Genomic DNA, 21,554 nt, shown 5'->3' on the forward strand with positions numbered 1-21,554 from the left:
AAAGGAGAGACACTGGGTCTGGCAGGTAAGGGAAGAGATAAGGCAGAGCCCGTCTCAACCCTCTCCACCAGATCCATCTGTGAACCCCACGAATGGAGCTTCCGCTGAGCCTCGGCTGCAGCGGGACCCGATCCGCGGGGAACACTCGCTGCCGCGGCACTCTCCTCGAAGAGCGCGCGGCGCGACCTCAGCACTCTGAGAGTGAGCCTGTCACAGTGTACACAGACAGCCCCCTCGAGAGCTGCCTGTGCATGCTCAACTCCCATACAAATAACGCACATCTCATGTGTGTCCCCACCAGATATAAAACGAGTGCAGGGATGCACACACTTGACAAATTGCTGCTTGGCCGCTACTTCACTTTCCATTTTCTCGTGAATAATGTGTCTTAATAGTGCTTAGAAACTCTTGTCCTCGGACGAAGAGATCACTGTGTGTATATATAAACAGACAGACAACACCAAATAAGACATACAAGATAACAGATAGCGCTTGCTGAAGACAACAGAAGCTAGCGTTCTCTGTTTCCGGATATGCTTTATAGCTTCCTGGTCCGTGACGTCACCCGCCTCTGACGTCACGTTATCTCATTGGTTAGATACAGAGGTGCTTCACGAACACAAAATACAGAGGGTTCCCATCACGTCATTGACGTAGCGTCGATAGTTCCCACGAAAGGAAACCCTGACATTTTTGTATAATGGCCTATACAGAGCTCTGAAATTAGTTTATGCAGCATTTAATAAAATGTAGCAATTATATAAAACAAAAAAGCACATTATAATGTTAATGTGAAACAGAAATTATAAATTCTTGGGTTTGTTTCTATCTTCATGAACTGCGCTTCATGAGGCTTCATTTGCCTGCGCTTTCCCTTGTCTTAAACAGAAAGTCGCAAACTTGCGGAATTTAAAAATTAACATTTTGTTTTACTGACTAACATTTGTTTAATGAATAATAGTTCACCCCACACATCACTGGAAAATTCATGAAATTATTGTCTGTCTACATTATTAACAGTTTCACCCTTGATATCCAGTATCATATATACATTTCAAATAGTTTGTTCTTGTCAGTTTGATGTTCATTCACACCATGATCTTCATGAAGTCAGAACAATGACTAAGATCTTTGAACAACAAACAAAATCTACTAAAAAAACAGAAATGATTTCACCACAGCTTTACACAACCAGCAGAAAGAGAGCAGGCTGAATAAAGATAAGCGACATGTAACGGTCTCACTGTTGCTGTCCATTGGTCACACCTTAATTTGGCAATTTCTAGTATTGCATTAGTATTGCGTCCTTCTCATGAGCATTTATTAATTTTTGACTTTTCAGTGTGAGTTGAATCTCTTTTTTGGCCTATTTTATCTATAAAATTAAATCTTAAAGCTTACAGCTTTCCTTAACAATTATATATCACTTATAAATGATTAAATACAAAATTAATAGTAGTTATTAAGATTAATGTGGTTTAAAATTGGTGAAATGTGCTTGTAAATATACAAATAATAAAGTTGGGTTGCTGAATATACGATCCCTTTCTTCAAAAGCACTTATTGTAAATGATATGATTATAGATTGTAACCTAGATGTGCTGTTTGACAGAAACCTTGCTAAATCCAGACAAATACATTACTTTAAATGAGTCTAAACCCCAAGATTAGTGTTATATACATGATGCTGTAATTGATAGTAATATCTTCAGTATTACTCAGAGGAGTTTCAAATATAATGATGGTTCTTTATGTCACTGGGTCCTAACTGCATTCCTAGAGGCCCCCAGTATGGCACATTTTGCATGTTTCCTTAATTAACCACACCAGGTCATCAGGTCATCAGCTCATTATAGTGACTCCAAGACCTAAAATGGGTGTGTTGTGAACATGAACAACTTCTGAGTGACCATTCAATACTTGAACACTGATGAGCTTGGTGTTATTGTAAGATGAGAAAAGGGATTGTTGGAAAAACAGAATAACACAAAATGACACATGATGAATATGTCAAAAGTGCGAGTGGTAAAGAAGATCTCCCTTTCAAAGTCCTATCTTTAGTGAGCAGGTCTCATTTAATCACCAGATTCTTCACTATCACTGTTATATTAACACAAACACAGTTTAACAGTCTAAATAACTAGTATATTTACCAGTGGTATACATGATTAAATATATCACATACTTAAACACAGAAATACACAATTTCATAATTACAATTATAAAACTGTCTATAATAGTTGTTTTAACTGCAAATCCTTAATGGAAAACTAAGGTTTCAATCAAGTCAATTAGAGAATGGAATTTACAGAAACAGAGATTTCAAATCTCTTGTTTAGCTTTTACAACCATCATTTGTGCATTTGATGTGTAGACTAAGTCACACTCAAGAATACAGATCTGACTGGAAATTACGTAACAGATTGACAGAAATGCCTGCATTTCAGTCATATGTTGAAAACTAGGGGGCCCTTCTAGTTAATGTCACTTGTGCATGTTTGCAGCCAGATCCTAGTGGAATTAATTCAGATCTGAGTGATTTTGTGTGCTTTTGTGTGTTTGTATGATTGTTTCAATGATTAGAGTCAGAACTGTTATTGATTATGAAGTCAAAAGTCAAAGTTTGAGATCTGTGAGAGGAACTGATTGGATTCGATCTCAAGTGTTGCTGCTGCCATTTTATTTCTACTCTTTTGACATCTTTGACAGATCAAATCAAATATACTGAACAGATACTGCTAAATACATTGAGCGAGACTGTCCTCCAAAAAAAACCACGACCCTATAGGTCGTATTTCAAGCACCTTATAGAGTGCCTCAGGGATGACGCATTTTTGTAGGCAAAATCCGGAAGTGAGTTAGCATTTTAGGACTTCCGGTTCCAACGCCATCAAGTCTATAGGTTTTTTGAAGGGGTGTTTGCTAAATCGCCTGAAATAAGGTCTGTGGTTAACAAAGCCTCTAAATACTTTCACGTTTTGATCTATGACATAAAACACACCAGTTATAACCCACTTGTGATTTTTTAAACTTTTACTGTGTCTTAAAATCGGCAGTTGCTAACAAATTGCTAAAAGGGACTACTTCCTTTGGCGGGGACTTTAGACGTCATCATTAAAAACGGGACATTTGGACAGCATTCCTCATGAAAAAGTGGATAAGTATTAATAACAGCGCAGATCATAATCAGCGAGCATGTTTATAAATAAAGTTGTTTTCTAAATAAAGTTTGAGGAAGCTTGGTGGTGACGACGTTGATCCGCGACTATGGTGTGCTGTAGTCCGTTTATAGCCTACTGTTAGCCTTTTATATCTGACCACTTTATTTAGGCTTCAAAATCTATAAATGTTGTGTTAACTTGTAAAGATTATCTTGATAGACAAAAGTGTCATAACCCTTTGTTAAACACAGAGCTTATTTTCTGCGATTTTCCAAAAGTCTATGGGAAAAATGAATAGGCTTTCAGTCGAGGGAACCCGTGCGCCGCTAACTTCCGGGTTGGCCTACAAAAACATGTCATCCCTGGGGCACTCTATTATGACCTATATTTATGTTTTGAAGTCATGCGCCCTCTAGTGGGCATAAAAATAATGACAGTGTCGTGTTACGTCTGTTGTCATGAAATGACGTATGACTGTCATGACCAATCAAAATGCGTGTTCATTTAAATGCAATGTGTGGACTTTTTACACAATTTCTCCTATTTCTATTTAGCAAAACAATTTTTTTTTTTTTTTTTTTTATTAACAACTACACCCACCCCCATCCCTAAACCTACCCTTAGTGATTTATAGTGCACTGCATACACACTTTATGAGCACATGTGTTCCCTGGGATTGAACCCACGATCACATGATTGCATATTGTTATTGCAATGCTCTACCAATTGAGCTACGCGAAACCCAAAATATGACGCAGATAAAAGGGAACAATGCATTAATATGAAAGTGTACTGTTGTCGAAAGGGGCGCCACTTTAGTAAACGCTCCTATGAGTCGTATTTCAGGGAAGTGACAAATGACCTATATGGTCGTATTGGTTGGAGAACATTTTGTATTGAGCCTATAATGAACCATGTGAGACTTTTAAAATCTATTCTTAATAATATAGATATGAATACAGTTTGACACTGGAAACATGAAAGCTTTGGTGCTTTTCATTTTTTTTTAAAGTTTTATAATTATTGTCAGTTTCTGCACATATAAAAACTGTAACATGTTAATGATCAAATTACTTTATCACAGCGAATGTAGTCATTAGAAAATCAAACTATATTTAGATTCATATGGATATATTATGCTGCTGTAGTGGTTGATGAAGATGAGTGTCATTAGTGTTTGTTTTTATATTATCGAGGTTTTATCCATGTCATATTGTGAGAAATAACAGTATTAAGGCCCGTTCACACTATGAACTATAACTATAAAGATAACAATAAAGATATTGTAAGGTCCGCCCACTAGTCCAAGGACGGTAGCCAATGGCGCGGTAGAAGGTTTCCTGCGTGTTACTGTCTTCCTTTTTGCGCAACAATACAAGATTAAATTAAATACATTTCCTCACCAGAATTATCTCTTTTCTATTTATCTGACTCCAAAGATAAAAGGTTTTACTGACGTACCATTACTCATGAGTTGTATAAATGTTTGATTATTCTCTTTAACTCTTTACTTTATATTTTACTTGTTCATTAGGAATTTATGTCGCATTGAGTGTCTCGTATCGGCCGAAATACGGACCTCACGGTCACAAACTGGTCAGTTTCTGTTATTAGACAGAGGTAATTGACTATACTAGTAGAGTGCCGCTTTCATGCTTGCTTTCTCTAAAAGTATTTGTTTTAGTCCCCATAGACTTGTACACTTGAATTAAAGCAATATTAATTCTAGTCAGAGGTCACGGCCACTACTACAGGTATAAGCCGACCAATATTACTTTCTCTGATAGTAGTTTTGGTGTAGCCATGCGAGGGTTTCCCACGTACACTTAGCTAGAATAACATTACAATAAACAGAGGTAAGGCCCACCCTATTTAGGTTGGTCGTTCAACTTAATGTTGTCCTAAATGGAAATTCTCTTTTTGGCCTTTACAATCTAAGTACACTTGAACCAATACCAAATGTTAGTCAGAGCTCTAAAATCTCAGTTGGTGTGCCCAATGCTCCACTCAGACTGGACTTTAGTCCGTTACTAACCTGACCCAGATTTGCGGTAACATAACCTTCACTTAATCTACTAGAGAAAATAATTTCAGAGTAAGGCAGAATAAATCAATCATAATAATTTATTATCCAAGAAATTGGGATAATACAAATTCAAATCAAACTCAAATAGTAATAAGCAAACATTCAATAATACCAATAAAGACCTTAAAAGGATTTACCTTGCAATGAGAACTACACACAGCAGATGTGAGGGATATCTGTTTACAGAATCCCAGAACCTTTTGCCACTATCCTTTAAATATCCAGATATCTTATGAATTTACCAAATGGTGTTTTTATTATTATAATCGTTTGGAGACTTCTCTTTGAGGGATGTAGGGTAATGGTGAGAATTCTTCTTTGATTTCTGTGGGAAGATGCAATTCATTTACATACAGGAGGTATTTGTGTGTGAGGGACCTGGGGGGAGTTGGGGGGAGTCTCCTATGATTAACGGAATAAGACCTTTTCACCAGACGCACTGAGACCTTTTAAATGATACCAAACATGAATTATTACACTTTTGTACATCTTGATTTAGATAGTGGTGTTCAGGTGAGTTTTGGAGTGTCTTGAGGTTAGGAAGTGAGGAGGGGGAAAGAGAGGGGGAGAGTGAGCAAGGAAACAGATGTTTACAGTCATTAGTGAGGTGTGACTCTTCTGTCCTCACCAGTGGGGTGTGTTGTCTCAGACGTGGAGGTGAACTCCCTGAGAAAGTGTTCAAATGTTAATTCTCGTGAGGAACCTTTGTTCCTTCAGAAAATGGCGCTCTCCAGGTTCAGCCATCTTTGTACCAGCCTTACAATATAGTTTTAAAAATTATTCTGTTAAAGTACAGCAGAGTTCACACCACAACTATAATGATAAAGACACAAAGAAACGATGTTGTCAGAATCACTTTCAGAACAATTTTTCTCCGGCTGATGAGTGTTTTTGATATTAATATTGCTATTTAACTGTAGCAAAATGTTATTTGCTTGCTTTTAAGTTAAAGCCATATAAAGATGTTTGAATGCTGCTTGGGAAGTACCTGCAACACTTGAAATTGTGTTAATGTAGAAACAAATGTGTTTGACTTGACTCAGCATGAGATGAGCAAAAGTTGTGAAAGTTAGCTTCCTGAATTTAATGTTTTGTCACCAACAACAGCTTATCGAGAGGATACACGGGGTGAAATGTGTTGAAATCACCAGCAGAGATGAGATAGACGAAGACTACAGTGAAGAAGAGCAAGAGTGCTAGAAGAAGTCAGAACATGGCTAAAAAAAAAATAATAACCCAACAAATTTTAGAGAGTTGAAGGTACATATTAGTGTGTAAATGGTCGGCTGCTTCATTGACAGCTTTTGTACCTTCTTCAGAGACCTCAGTTTGTCCTACTTTAAACCAAAAGCCTTAGAGTAGCTTCATCAGATGAGAAATACAATTTAGATGAACTTTATGCATCAGCATTATTTCAGTGGCTGACATTCATGTGAACATTTACTTTATGGAACCACAGATGAATCTGAAATCTGATCATTTGCACTTCTTCTCTTCAACCTTTGTGCAGTTTTAATCGGATTCACTTTCCATTTATCATTTTACTAAAGTTTCAAGACTGTCCTCATGAAAACCCTCAAATGAAATTACTAGCAAGGGCATGTACCAAACAGGAAGTGGAGCTGTTTTATAGAAATACCTTTGCATATTGATGTTGTAAGTGTCAATGCCACAGTCAACTAAGAAGACCACAAAAGTTTAAAAATCATGTTATCAAAATCTCCTGGAGGCGTTAAAAACTGCATGTCATGTTTGCAATTGGTTCAAGCCACATTTATGCCACCGGCATATAATGTTATTATATTATATTTTATATTAACAATTAGTTAATAGTCATATGCCTCAACAAGTAAAATCATTACAAAATGATACCTTTGCAAATCATTAGATAATGATTAATTAAAACAGACAACTGAAAGATGAAATGCATGGCCTTGGAAAAATGTGGCAATTACTTCTGTGGTGTTTTTTCTGAGAGTCATGTAATTTAGAGAGATCAGACAGCTCAGTAATATGCAGATCCTTTCTGATTGGCTGACAGGCATCTTACGTAACATGAGTACACTTATTTAAGACCACAATGTAGTGGAAAAAGAATACATCAAAAGAGTTCAAGAAAACAAGACACATCTCTGATATACTATCCAGCAGAAACACTCAGTTTGCTGTTCGGAGCACAGATTTACTCAGGTTTGACTTTTTTTTACATTTACATTTAATATCACTTTTAGCCTTTTAAAACCCATTTAATCATTTTTGATTCAAGGGATGTTCTGGGAATATTAGTTATGTTGGAAAATTCCCAGAACAAAGCTTAGATTTATTTTTATTTTATTATTTTTTTTTTTTTTGTCTTGGTTATTCAGAATGTAGCCTATGTTTTATGTTTTTTTTTTTTTTGTTTGTTTGTTTTTTTTTTGCACATTAATGATTCTAAAATGCTCAATGCAGAAGTGCTTAACATGTTTTAATGCATTAGACAGTAGCTAATGTTGCACGATACACCTCATCGATCATGTGTGCAGATGAGCCCAGAAAGTGATTATTTTTGGGCAAAACCGTATAATTAAATTTTTTTATTGTAATAATACTTAGAATATTACATATTTTCAACTTGACAAATTTAGTCATTAAAACTTACAGTTCAATAGTTTTCATTGCCAAAGTTCAAGTAACCTAATTGTAATGATGACTCAACAGAGTTAGGATCCATTTGCAGCTTTACTGAAAGATAATTCATTGTGTACACGGGCAGGGGTCGATTGCAGTTGACAGTAATTTCGTTGAGTCCATGATAGTCAATACAGGGGCGCAGACCGCCATCTTTCTTGTCCATGAATGTTGCAGCTCCCTTAGACTTTCCATTCTCTCCTGATCTCCGCGTTTGAGATCGGGAGGGCATGGAAAACCCCCTGGCCGTTCAGATTTGGATCTGAGCCAGACAGACGGGAGGAGAAAGAAACGAATGTGCATGTGAATATATACATATATAGGATGTATGCATTTATATGCATGTGTATATGTATTTTATATCATGCTCAGATACTTCTTATGGTCAGACTGATGGCTGGGCCCATAGTAATTATTTTTGTCGGCCTGCTTTTTTCGGTTTGATAGTGAGAGGATCTTTTATGCTTTAAAGAACCCTAGATTCTATCCTTTTTTATGTAAAAAAGAGTATTGGGATCTTCGGTCTTTTAGCCGCAGGAATATGAGATGGGTCTATTTTATGTTTTTAAAATAAGACCTTGTTTTCCTGTATAGTTTTGCTGAGCATGTAGTTTATCATGAGGCTGGCCCTTTTCAAGCTGAGGCTCTGAGACAGGGCCAGTGGTCCAGTATGGCCGCTCAGGCACCTCCTCTTTTCAGAGCATGCGCAGAGATGGCTGGACTCGAGGAGGAAGAAGCAGGTTTGAGGAGGTGATTGATCACATACACCAATATCATCTGTGGTCAATTCCCTCTCATTGCGGGGGCAACTTTGCATTTGCCCTCGCCCCTTCTTCCTCCGCCTTCTGAGTTTGAGTTTCTTTCTACTTGCTCAGGTGCTTCTTTTACAAGCCACGCCCGAAAACTGCCACAGGCCAATCGTGGTTTAGCAACCGTTACTAGGCGCGGGAGGTCGGTCAAGCTTTCGAGCGAGGGAACATGCCGAAGCGTTGTGCTTATGGATTGTGTTAATCTGATACCCGAGCTTAGACGGGGTGGTGGAATTTTTTTCCCTTCTCGAAACTTAAAACCCAAGGGGAGAAGTGCCGGTGTTCTGACAATTTGTGCTGCTCTGTCAGATTTTATTACCTCCCATTGAAACAGTGGGTAACGTTAGCAAAATCTGAAAAATGCTAACGTTACCTATCAGATTGTGCTTCCAGCGTGATATTAACGTGGTTTATGGCTTTATTAACATCTACACTTTCCCCAACCCTAAACCTACCCTTAACAATAATGCAAGTACAGTAATTGTGTGTTATTTATCATGACGACCGACAATGATGTAATATTGATGTATGCATATGCAGTAAGTCCGGGTAACGTTAGGTTAGCTAGCTAGCTAACTCAGCACATCGTTGCTTGGAAATAATGACGGTTCTTTGTTCATAATGCATATAACTGAAGGTGAAATAAAATTATTAAAGGCAAGACGGAGTAACGTTGGCCTGGCGTGCTAAAATTATAAGTGGGAGAATGTTATCATTGCAAAGTGGTCAGGCTAACGTCTTGTGTTTATTCCACAAGACTTATGTATAAGCTGTTTGATTTATAATTATTAGGTTATTTTCACAAATTTCACTTAACCTGCTGTTGTGACGCAGACTCAGGCTGATTGGGATCCATAAGCGGTTTATTGGCAAACAACAGGAATACAGTACAGGCAGGCGTGGGTCGAATCACCAGAGCAAACAACAGTGTCAGAGACAGTCCAATAATCATGGTCATAACCAGGCAAGAGATCGGGGCTAGCAGCAAAGAATCAGAAACGCAGTCCAGGCAAAGAGGGTAACAGGCAGGCGGTAAAACACTCGGAAGGTCGGTAATCCAAAACAAGGTCGATACACAGGCAGACAGAAAACAAGTAATAAACGCTCAGAAATTGTTGCGGGGCAAACAATACTTTGCGAGGTGCGTGTGTGGGGCCTAAATAGCTGGCTGACGTGAAACAGGTGCGTCGTAATCAGGCCAGGTATGTGGGCGCTTGGGATTTGTAGTCCAGTTAGTACTCGGGAGAGTGAGACCTCCGGTGGCCGATCGAGGGAGCATCGCTGGCGTTCGTGACAGCTGTGGATGAACAAAGCTTTTCCTCAATAAACTGTGTGTTTCCCATTTGAATAGTCAGCGTATGAGGCAGCTGCTGCTCGCGCTGGGAGCTTTAGTTTCAATTTTGATCAATTATTTTCTAATCGGTTGCATATTATGTCGTGGATATATCCCTTGAATGCATACTGCAGTCCCTTTTGTCTTGCTCTCTCAGATATTTCACCTGTTCGCCAAAAATGACTAATTATCTCCTTGAAAATGTCTGACACCGGTGCATACACACTGAAAATGACTTGCCAGGCTCGAAAGCTGGACAGGCGTAGCAACAGTAACTAAGGAGGGCGGGGCTTAGCGAAGGGTCCATTAGGCTGATGGCTGGGCCTTTGATAATCTTTCTCTAAAGGCCGCCTTCTGGCTTGATAGTGAAAGTGCTTTTAGGCTTAAAAGAACTTTTGATTTCATCCTTCTTCATGCATTAAAATAATGAGGGAAAATCTTCGTTCTACGAGCTGTTTATAAAAAGTGTAGACCTTGTTTTTCCTGTATAGCTTTCCTGAGTAGCTTCTCAGCTAATACTTTAGTTTGGTTTGAGTTAGCACTCGTCACTTCAGTTATTTGTGTGCAGGACAGCTTTATCGGCCGCCTGACACTGTTTGCTTGCAGTGCTTCATTTTCTCCTCATATTTGAAGGATTCAAAATGAAGCCCAAGCTTTACTTGTCCCAGTAGGCCTTAGCTAGCGGCTAGGCTAGAGCTAGGTTTAGGTGTTTGTTTGTTACATCACCCTTATTATTACTATCCCTGTGAGGTTGTATAATTCCTAGTTCTGGCCTCCTCCTGAGGGAGTTGCTGGCCATATGCCCATTTCCCCTTCAATGTGAAAATGTAGGTGCTACAGTATGGCTGAGGTTAACAGCTAAGGTTATAGGCTGTTATTAGCCTTCCTGGTGCTGTTTTTCCCAGGTGGTAAGCCCTTATCTTTGAGAAGATAAGTTACGCATTGCTGCTAGGACCCACTTTTTAGAATTTTTGTCATGCTTCACCTCTTGCTTAAAGAGTAAAAAGGTTCTTTACCGAGTACACTGATCATTGGATTGTGTTGGATGGACTGTTTTGTGGGCACTCACAGCTACTTAATAACATGGTTGGTCATGCGCCCAGCATGCTATGTTTCCAGATGAGTGGCCTTATGGGCCATCCTGGAATATGAGTTGAGTTTCTGTGTGATATTTAGTTAATTTGTAAGAACTTTAGTTATGACCATGACTATGTGCCTACAGTATGGTCTGTCTGTAGGTTGAGCTTCGTACTTCCCTTTGGTGTAATTGTGCTTAGCTCCCTAAGCTGGGGCCTCATTTATAAAGCCTGAGTATGCACAAAACGGGGCTGGAAACGTGCGTACGCCACATTGTGACGCATAAGTTGTGATTTCTTAAAACAAACTTGACGGGAAAATTTGCGCACTTCCACGCAAACTCTGACCCATGAACATTTTGGAGACAGAACAGTTTGGCGACACCAATGGTGAACTGAGGGACTGACGGCAGATGAAGGAAAACCACTTTAAATCCTCATTATGAGTCATAATCATAAATACAGTTCATGTACACAATAACAGTTTAAATAAATAAAAGAACTATTTAAACTGGCGTGGAAACAAGTTTTCAGTTGATAACATTTATATAACATTAATATTACACTTTCACTATTGCCGATAAGCACTGAAATTACATTACATAGAAGTTAAACAAAAGTGATATGAATTGAGATAGTAGATGTGCTACTTTCGATCACTTTTCCAGTGACACGCTGTTTTAATGACAGCGAGGAGCGCTAGAAGCACAATAATTCCTCTTTAAACTACACTGCAGATGTTATGACAAAATATTTTAGCGAGAACGATGATCAGTGATGCACACTTAACTTTGATATTATGGAAGACACTGCTGGATTCGGTGGTCGAACGGTCCGTTGTCCAGTTTGAATAGGTCCAATGATATCTTACTGTATAACCGCAGCTGCAGGTGGTGTTGATGTCGTGTGAAGGATCTTCAAACAATTACCATTTGAAGGATATAATATGAGGAAAATGGTAAGATTTGCATGTATTCTTTTTAAAATACTTTGTCAGTGACGCGCCGAGACCGACAATTACACTGCAGTAAATAAGTAGGCCTGTCTGTTTCCACTAAAAATAGCCTATAAACTTCCTAAAAGATATGTTCACCTTATCAGCATAACTGCATAAATTGGATTCGAATTGTTTAAAACTATTAAAATACCATTTGGCCAGTGGAAATGAATGAATCAGCTCTATTCTAAAACCTTTATCTTATAGGGATAGTTCACCCAAAAATGAAAATTTGATGTTTATCTGCTTACCCCCAGCGCATCCAAGATGTAAGTGACTTTGTTTCTTCAGTAGAACACAAATGATGATTTTTAACTCCAACCGTTGCCATCTGTCAGTCAAATAATGCGAGTGGATGAGAACTTCTACTATAAGAGTAAATAAAACTTGCATAGACAAGTCCAAATTAAACCCTGCGGCTCGTGACGACACATTGATGTCCTAAGACACAAAACGATCGGTTTGTGCGAGAAACCGAACAGTATTTATATCATTTTTTACCTCTAATACACCACTTGTCACGTGAAAAGAAGACTGGATGCAATAGCAAGTTATTCACTTTAATAGTGCTTCACGCCAGGTAGTCAGATATAAACACACAGTACAGTCACAACACAGACAGCAGGAGAGATGGTAACACAGGGACTGGATGGGCGCTGGTGTCCGTGGTGAGTGGTGCTCCGTGGTGAGAATCCGTGAGATGAGATGAACAAGGTAAATCCAGAACGAGTATCCAGGGGAACAGACAGGAAACAGCAACGAGAACTCCAACTCCAGGAAACAAGAAACACGGTAACACAAGACAACACCAGGACTCCAAAACAACGATCTGACAAACATGAGACGAAAGACAAGGCGTTAAATAGGCAAGATCTAATAACCACCAGCTGCCGCTGATCAGTAATCAGCGGCGACGCCCACACAGAACAATCAGGTGACACACCCCACAACCCACACACAGACAACAGAATGACACAGTGGATCTGCGAACCGTGACACCACTATGTCCAACTGCATTCATCACTCGATTCGTTTGGTCTGATCGCGCTCTGACAGCGGCAGTGATGTCTCGCGCATATACTTCAATGAGAGCGAGACATCACTGCCGTTGTCAGAGCGCGATCAGACCTTACTAACGAGTGCTGCACGCGGTTGGACATAGCGGTGTACTAGAGTTAAAAAATGATATAAATACTGTTTGGTTTCTCACACAAACCGATCGTTTCGTGTCTTAGGACATCAATGTGTCGTCACGAGCCGCAGGGTTTAATTTGGACTTGTCTATGCAAGTTTTATTTACTCTTATAGTAGAAGTTCCCATCCACTAGCATTATTTGACTGACAGATGGCAACGGTTGGAGTTAAAAATCATCATTTGTGTTCTGCTGAAGAAACAAAATCACCTACATCTTGGATGCCCTGGGGGTAAGCAGATAAACATCAAATTTTCATTTTTGGGTGAACTATCCCTTTAAGTATTTATATTTGCACAATCTTCCGCTGATTGAGATTTCTAAAATTATTTGTGCGCAGGTTCTGGCGTACGCATGGTGCCCATCTCTGCGCGTGGGTTTGAGTTGCTTACTGCTCATTTGCAGTCGCTCTTACCTGCCCTCTTCTCTGAAGAATGTGCTTTGGAGATTCTGTGTATCAGACAGGGCTGGCCCAGACTATGTTTGGCTTTCGCTAGATTAGTATGGCCTCCTAGGTGGCGCTGAGGGTGACTTTGTTCCCCTCTAGTGACTGGCCGGGGTAAGAACTGTTCTATTATACAGAGATAGTATATTAAAAGCACATTTTAGTTCATATTTCATGCTGTCTCAAAATGAGTACACTTAGATGTTCCTAAGATTATCTTAAGAAATACTAAAGAAGAATTTTTAGTATATTAAGTACAAAATTAGTGCACGAAAATAGAGCACTTTAAGTATATTATAGAAGTGTACTTTTTTTTCACCTGGGAACTCTCGTTGTGTGTGTGTGTGTGTGTGTGTGTGTTAGCAGTTAGAGTCAGAGTCCCAGTCCCAGAGCCCATCTGTACTTGCATTCGTGGTCCGTCTGTCAGAGACTCCTTTCAGCAGGCCTGGTTTCGTCCATCAACCGGCCTAGGTGTTTTCCATCAGCCATCTGAGACACTCCAGTAGGACCACCGTGCTACAGTTGAACTGGGACTTCGTTCAGGAAGCTTACTGGTACTTCTCCTTAGTTCTCCAGCTGCAGCACGCTCTTAATCTACGCCTGGCAGTCTGCTTTTGTTCTGTTTTGTTTTGGGACTCAATAAATACTGTGAACATTCTCTTTTGCCTCTGGGTCTTCTGCAGTCGCACGACAGTCTCATCCATCCACAAAACATTTGTCCAATAACCCTCTGGCTTGTATAAATGATCTTTAGCAAACTGGGTAAAACACAGAAATTAAGCCATAATACACATACTCTTTGGAGAGCAGTAGCTTTCTCCTTGCAACTCTGCCATGCACCCCATGGTTGTTCAGTGTTCTCCTGATCTATCCCTTGCACCCAACAATCACAGAGCATCGAAGACTATTGCATGTCTTGCTTTTGGAGTGACCTTTGTTGGTTGACCACTCCTGGGGAGGGTAGCAATTGTCTTGAATTTCCTCTGTTTGTACACAATCTGTCTGAATGTGGGTTTGTGGAGTCCACACTCTGACAGTTCTATAACCTTTTCCAGTCCTTGTCACAGATCCACCATATCCACACTACTACATAAAATTAGCTCAAGTGAAATAATTAATTTATAGGGAATTATAAAGAGTTGTTTAGTTTACGACCGAGCAACCGAGTCGTCCAGCGTTCATTTGCTCGAGCCGTATTAAGATCTTGTAGCGGATATGAATATCCAACAATCATGAAAACACTGATTAGAGCGTGGTAACTTTGAGATTGACAGTTTAAGACATTAAATTTTAGAAGCACATAATACAAGACACTTTCTTCCAAAATCTACATTCTAACACAAACTAATCTAACACAAACACACACATTCATACGCATTGCAGTCAAAGAAAGGAAATGAGAGCGAGAGTTTTAAGAGAGAGAGTGATATAATGAACAGGGTTTCTAGCAAAATATGCACTTCAAAGACCTGAACGAACCATGAATCATTAATTTAAATGCACAAGTACTTGCTTGAATCGACTTTAAATGTGAATTTTTAGGTTTTTCCAAGTTGTTTTTTTCAGGTCCGGATGGTAGTTAGGTAAAAACCAATCATTTGTTTTAGCTTGCTGGAAAAATGAAAGGAAGTCTCTTTGTCCCTGGAGTTAAAGTTGAAGCAGCAAAAGTCGTTGGTTGAGCTTTGCGGCAAAACTTAGAACATGAGACTCAACGGAAAAGAAAATTAAGTAAAAGAAAAGAAAAGTGAGTGAAAGTTGGATGGCTTGAATGAGCTGCTTGTCTGTCCTTCTTGTTACTCCATGGTTACTCTTTGTTCTTTTTACTCTGGTCACGGCTGACCGATTCTTTTTTTTTTTTTCAGTTCATTCCTAGTTCTGCTCCTTGTCTTGCGATATGACTATTTAAACTTAGGTGTTTGTCAAACCTCTGAGAGGAGTTTTGGCCAATCAGATATCGTCCTGTTTCAAAAAGTGGCTTTTCTCTGCCACAATCATACATAGGTGTTACCTCCGGTCTCTGCTTTGGCAGAGAGTACCGTTTTAGACATAATTTCTATTAAATGGAATATGATACACTTTTACACAGATTTCATTCAAGCCATGATTGAGAAGAGAGAAAGAGAATTAAATTCATTCCAAATAAGGCATACTTTCAATCAGTCATTCAAGAGTTAACAGATTTACATAAATGTTGGGTGTTCTAAAGCATAACTGGTTACAGGTAGTATTTGTGGACATGATGTAAAATGTATGCAGTTAAAATATGTTTGATAAGTCATCTGCAAATTTTATCAAATCATCTGAATGATTCATTTGTCTGGTTCGTCCACGGTTCCTACAATCACCTTTCCTGAATACTTATCATGCACACCTGCACCTCATCAGGACACTCATCAAGCTGGCTTTATAAGCACACACCTCACCTCACTCCAGTGTCTGGGCTGTTTACACGTTAAGGACTCTTTCCCTGTTTCTCTTATGAATTCTCCAAGCAAGTTTCTCCAGCATTTCTCCTGGGTTTCTCCATTCAGTATAGCCTCTCAAGTCTTTGTGTGCATCTTAAATACCTAAGAGACAGAGGTGTGTGCTTCTTCTGTCCTCCATCCTTCTCATTCAAGATCTTGTCCTGCAAGAAGAACACTTACATAAATAACGTAATCCTCTATGCTAAAGTATCTTTGCACAGTTTACTCACTTGATTTCCTGCTGATTTACATAGTTGTCGGTAAACTGAGTTTACTTCCGTAACACTCTGATGTGCAACAGCAACTCTTTTTTTCTGAGGTTCTCAGAAATGTAGAAAATTCTAACAGGTTCACAAACTTTATATGGGATATATCTATCTATCTATATATATATATATATATATATATATATATATAAAATATAAAATATAATGGTCCAGTTTGTGTTACTACAGTAAATCCATGGAAAAGTCTTCTATCTGGATTGTTCATGGCACAGTATTTCTCTTGTTTGTCAGTGCTGTTTCATCTAAATCAACAAGAAATGTGTGTTTAGTATTTTTAAGCAGTTCTCTTTGGATCTGGTCACATGTTTGAGACCCATCAGTGTCAGCTCAAGTAAGCTCACGCTGCCGTTTGAGCCGAGTGAACGGATAAACAGTCCATGTGTCTCAAACGAGTAACGCTGTGTAGTGCCGCTTTTGGCTCGTAAACTTCATAGCAAACGTGCTATTGTTTTAAGTAATTATATCACGATAAGTATTGTTATCGTTTTATCGCCCAGCCCTATCAACTGGGCTAGTACGGTAACATGTTACTGGTAATGCATCACTTCCCAACACTGACGATTAAGTCAAACATTACAGCACAAAGCCTCTTACCCTTCACTTTATTCTTCTCTTTACAGAAAGAATGGCACATCCACACACTCCTCTCGTTTTGCTCATCCTGGTCTGTTCATTGTGGCTGAGTGACGGGAAAACGTACTTTACTCATCTTGGAACAAAGTGTATAGAAGACTGCAAGCTTGATGATGGTGTGTACAAGTGCAAGACTATTGATAAAGATGGGAAATACCAGACAATGAACTGCTCACCTCAGGAAAACATGGACTCCCAGGGTAGACCGTGCACAGATCCGAGTGTGTGTGAGAACAATAAAGAAGACTACTGCGTGTGCAGATCTGCTTCTTGGGGCTACTGTGGGACGGTGAAGACTGAACTAAACCATTATGGATCTACTTATGGATTGGTGTGTTACGACAACTGTGACAAAAGAAATAAAGATTACTACTGGTGCAATACTGCCAAGGGATGGGATTTCTGCTCTCCATCTGAAAACACAGATTACATGAACAGACCGTGTAAAGAAGACAGTCCATGTGGATATCACGGTGAAAACTACAAATGGTGCTGGCTGAAGGGGGAAGCTGGGGTCTCTGTGGGGAGGTGATGACTAACGAGAATCATTATGGATCCCAATATGGCGTGTTGTGTTATGACTGCTGTGAACAAACAGCTCAAGATTACCACTGGTGCTATACTGCGCAGGGATGGGATTACTGCTCTCCATCTGAAAACACAGATCATAAGAAGAGACAGTGTGATGAAGACAGTCCATGTGGGAAACAGGGTTACGGGTACAACTGGTGCTGGACCTCAGATCACTCAAAATATGACTACCGCGGACACATTAAATCAGATAAGTGCACTCACTCTAACTTGTGGGACACAGCCACACAAGGGACAGGCACACAGAAGGACAGAAAACTGATACGTACCTGTTATGACAAAGGTAACAAGAAAATAACCACCTTTACTGCTAAGCCAGCTCCTGGTAACATCACTGAAGGTGGTCAATGGAGAAACGAGGCGGAAAAATTAATCGGACAGTGGAAAAATGAGTACCTGGAGGATCAGACCAGCTCAATCCTGCACCACTCCGATAATCTCCAAATCGTCATGCTGGGCACTATCATCCGCAACAATCAGCTCTACTACAACCTGCTGATCCAGGTGAACAAGAAACGAATACGTGGTGAAAGCACCACCGTGTCTCAGATCATCGTGCCTGATGGAATTCCAGACCGTTACATCCGCAGAGCTTTCCTGGAGAGCTTCAAGCACCAAGCTCAGGTTTTTGTAGAGGTTATGGCTAATCAGAATCAGAGCCTTGAATTGGAAATGTCCAAGCCATAATAAAGCCAAGTACAGATGTAACTGTCTTTTATCGCTTGCTTTACGACACAAATACTGTGCAGAACATGCTTTTTTTCATAAGTAATGTCTTTAGCTACACAACTTTTCTTCATGCATATTTCATTTGTAACTAGTGGTAGATGGATATGTTTTTTTTTTAAAGGCTGATACAGATAACAAAATCTAGAGTAAAATGGAATCTGGAGGATTTCACAACAGAAAATGTTTGAGCCATTTAATTTTGAAAGTTATTGAATTAATCGTTGATTTTAAACTATGATTGAAATGTTTTTTTTTTTTTTTAAATGAATTTAAAGATGACTTTTATTTTGTAAGGTGACTCTGTATAAGGAAGAGGGCAGATTGGAATCAGGTGTGAAGGTGGAGAGAGCACAGAGCTTTCGACCACACATTGTTTGATTGACCAACATTAACCTTTAACATTTTTTTTTTATTATTTTATTTCGCTTTCTTTTGAAAATAAATGCTTAATTTACCATTTACATTGGAATGGAGGTCTTTTTTTATTATTATTATGTGTGTCAGAAAATTTTACTAAAGTTACTAAACCTTGAAAACAGAAATAATTCACAATCCATTGACATTTATTTTGGGTAACACTTTATAATAACATTCAGTTAAAAGTCACTTATAAATTAATGATGAACTAATAATTTACAAAACATGACTATACCTTCATGAATGATAAGTGATATGTTAACATTCTATGAATGTTTTATTAATTTAGTTAACTTACTTATAAATTATTAGTTAATGATGAACAAATAATTTACAAAACATGACTATACATTTATAAATGATTAATAAGTGGTATGCTAACGATTTACAAATGTGTTGTAAGCTATCTTAAAAAATGTAAATCATGAAATAAATCAAACAGATCATTAGTGGATGGTTTATTATTTATTAGATACATTATTTATCACTTATAAATCATTGAAGAATTTACATTATCTCACAAAAGTGAGTACACCCCTCACATTCAGCAACCATTTTAGCATATCTTCTCAAGCGGCAATAGTCAGCTTTATTTATAGTTGTTTTTACAATAGAAGTTTAAACTGATATAGCTTTAGAACATGTGGAAATAATAAACTTTAATGATGAAAGAAAAACTGCTATCCATGAGAGTGTGTGCGTTATAGATGATAATCAACATATACATTTTACATTTATTCAGTCAGACGCTTTTATTGAAAGCGACTTACCGGTGAGGAATACAACAAGCGTGAATACAACTCGTCATGAGTTGTCATGACGAGGGAAATCGACAGATCTTTTTCTACACACACTCAAGAGCTCTAACAAATGGAAGCCCGTTTCCACCACTAAAAAAAAAAAAAAAAAAAAAAAAAAAAAGCAACAAAAAAAAAAAAAAATGAATTGCAACTTTTTATCTCAGAATTCTGACTTTTTAAATCGCAATTGCGGGTTTATATCTCACAATTGCGAGTTAAAATGTCAGAATTCTGAGATAAAAAGTCGCAATTCATCTTTTTTTTTTTTTTTTTTGTGGCGTTTTTTTTTTTTTTTTAGTGGCGGAAACGGGCTTCCATACTAACAGCCCCTGTTTTTATTTTCACTTTCGACACACATTATCCCTATATTTATGCACATGTGGCTTCTACTTGCATTAACATATTACCTGTATGGGTCAATTGCTATGTTATTTATGTCACCTTTTTTACTTGGGTCAATACATTCCCTGTTTGTGTTAATAGCTTTAGCAATACACACATTTTTTATTGTACATTTTATGATTTCTTAATTGCTAGACATTTATTTCCTAACTGTCTTCATTTACACACAGCAATGCTTCTGTTCCCCAGAACCCATGTTCAACACATAATCTAACATTTGTCATCTCTACAAGATGGGTATACACTACACTTGAGCCCACAGCATGCGTGTGTGTGTGTGTGTTTTTATGTCACCTTATGAAAACTTCATAGACCCCAGAGTTTTTCCAAGTTCAAAAATTTTCTGCTTCATATCATTTCTTATCTTTTAAATCTTTATTAAATTGTTTGAAAGAAAACACTCCAATTCTATTGACAGCATGTTTAAATAAATCAATCAAGACAGCCTCTATTTAAATGTTTATATTTAAAAAAATATATATTTGGAGTAGAAATAATTTTAAAGTTAGTAGACCTATTATAACATTATTATGATAAAAATGTCCTTAAGTGTAATGTAAGTTTGTATACAAATCAGTCAATTTTAACCTACAATATTAATGTAGTACCAGCATTAGTTTTTTTTTTTCTTGAGAAAATTTGTCATGTACTGTACCTGATAAACAGTAAATTAAAAATAACTTCTAGCCTATCAAATTGAATTGCAAGCTTGTGAATCGAAATGCATATTGTGTCATACTGATCTTCCTCATCTTTCCATTATTGTTAATAATAGTTGCAACTTGCACTCTTAAATGTGCTCTGAAAATCACCAGCTGATAAAACCTGTGCTGCAGGGACCATATAATTGGAAAACATCTAAGGCTAAATAATGTAGATCTTGACACAGAAAACATCATCAATAAAATTATTAAAATGTTTAGTCTTCTTCTGTTTTTTTTTTTTTTGTTTTTTTTAAAGACACACATATTATCATTATGTTTACCGGCGTGCTGTGGCAAGCTTTATGCTTGAGTTTGAGCGCTGATTATATTTAGGCAATTAAAGGCTCATTATTATGATTTATTCATATAAACATGTGATTTGTTGACTAATAGCTTAAATGAACGACTACTAGTTGACTAGAAAAAACTAGTGGTGCCCTAGTGGTGACTACATTTCAGTTTATTGTACAATTCCAAAGTCCCAATAAAAATCTGTGAACACAAAATAACAGTTATACACTGGAAATGAAAGTACTGAAGTGAGAAGCAATAAACATACCTGCTTAAGAAAATATATATATTATTATTATTATTATTTTTAAATTAAAACAAGAGTCTCAACAATTATATAATCATAACAAAAAAAAAAAACATAATAAAAACAAAATAATTTTATGTTTTCATTTTGTTAAAGTGTTAGTTTAATTCTGTTTATATATATTCAGGATACTGTTTTTGTCTTCACAATTTCAAAGG

At 37.9% G+C, this 21,554-nt stretch overlaps 1 protein-coding gene across 2 annotated transcripts in view; it reads left to right on the plus strand.

Annotated features, from left to right (window-relative positions):
- LOC137002311 (hepatic and glial cell adhesion molecule-like) overlaps nt 1-19,352 on the plus strand; it is a 39,926-nt gene extending 20,574 nt beyond the window's left edge. Inside the window, exons 1-2 of one of the 2 annotated variants that reach the window (XM_067361861.1) lie at nt 7,352-7,437; nt 17,143-19,346. In XM_067361861.1, the coding sequence (XP_067217962.1) occupies nt 17,642-18,433 (792 nt within the window). In that variant the 5' untranslated portion in view covers nt 7,352-7,437; nt 17,143-17,641 and the 3' untranslated portion in view covers nt 18,434-19,346. Of the gene's footprint in view, nt 1-7,351; nt 7,438-17,142 lie in introns of those variants that run through there. The other variant, XM_067361851.1, reaches the window with a different exon arrangement.
- The last annotated feature ends 2,202 nt before the right edge of the window (nt 19,353-21,554 follow it).

This window comes from Chanodichthys erythropterus, chromosome 2, assembly GCF_024489055.1.
Source record: "Chanodichthys erythropterus isolate Z2021 chromosome 2, ASM2448905v1, whole genome shotgun sequence".
Classification (NCBI taxonomy): Eukaryota; Metazoa; Chordata; class Actinopteri; order Cypriniformes; family Xenocyprididae; genus Chanodichthys; species Chanodichthys erythropterus.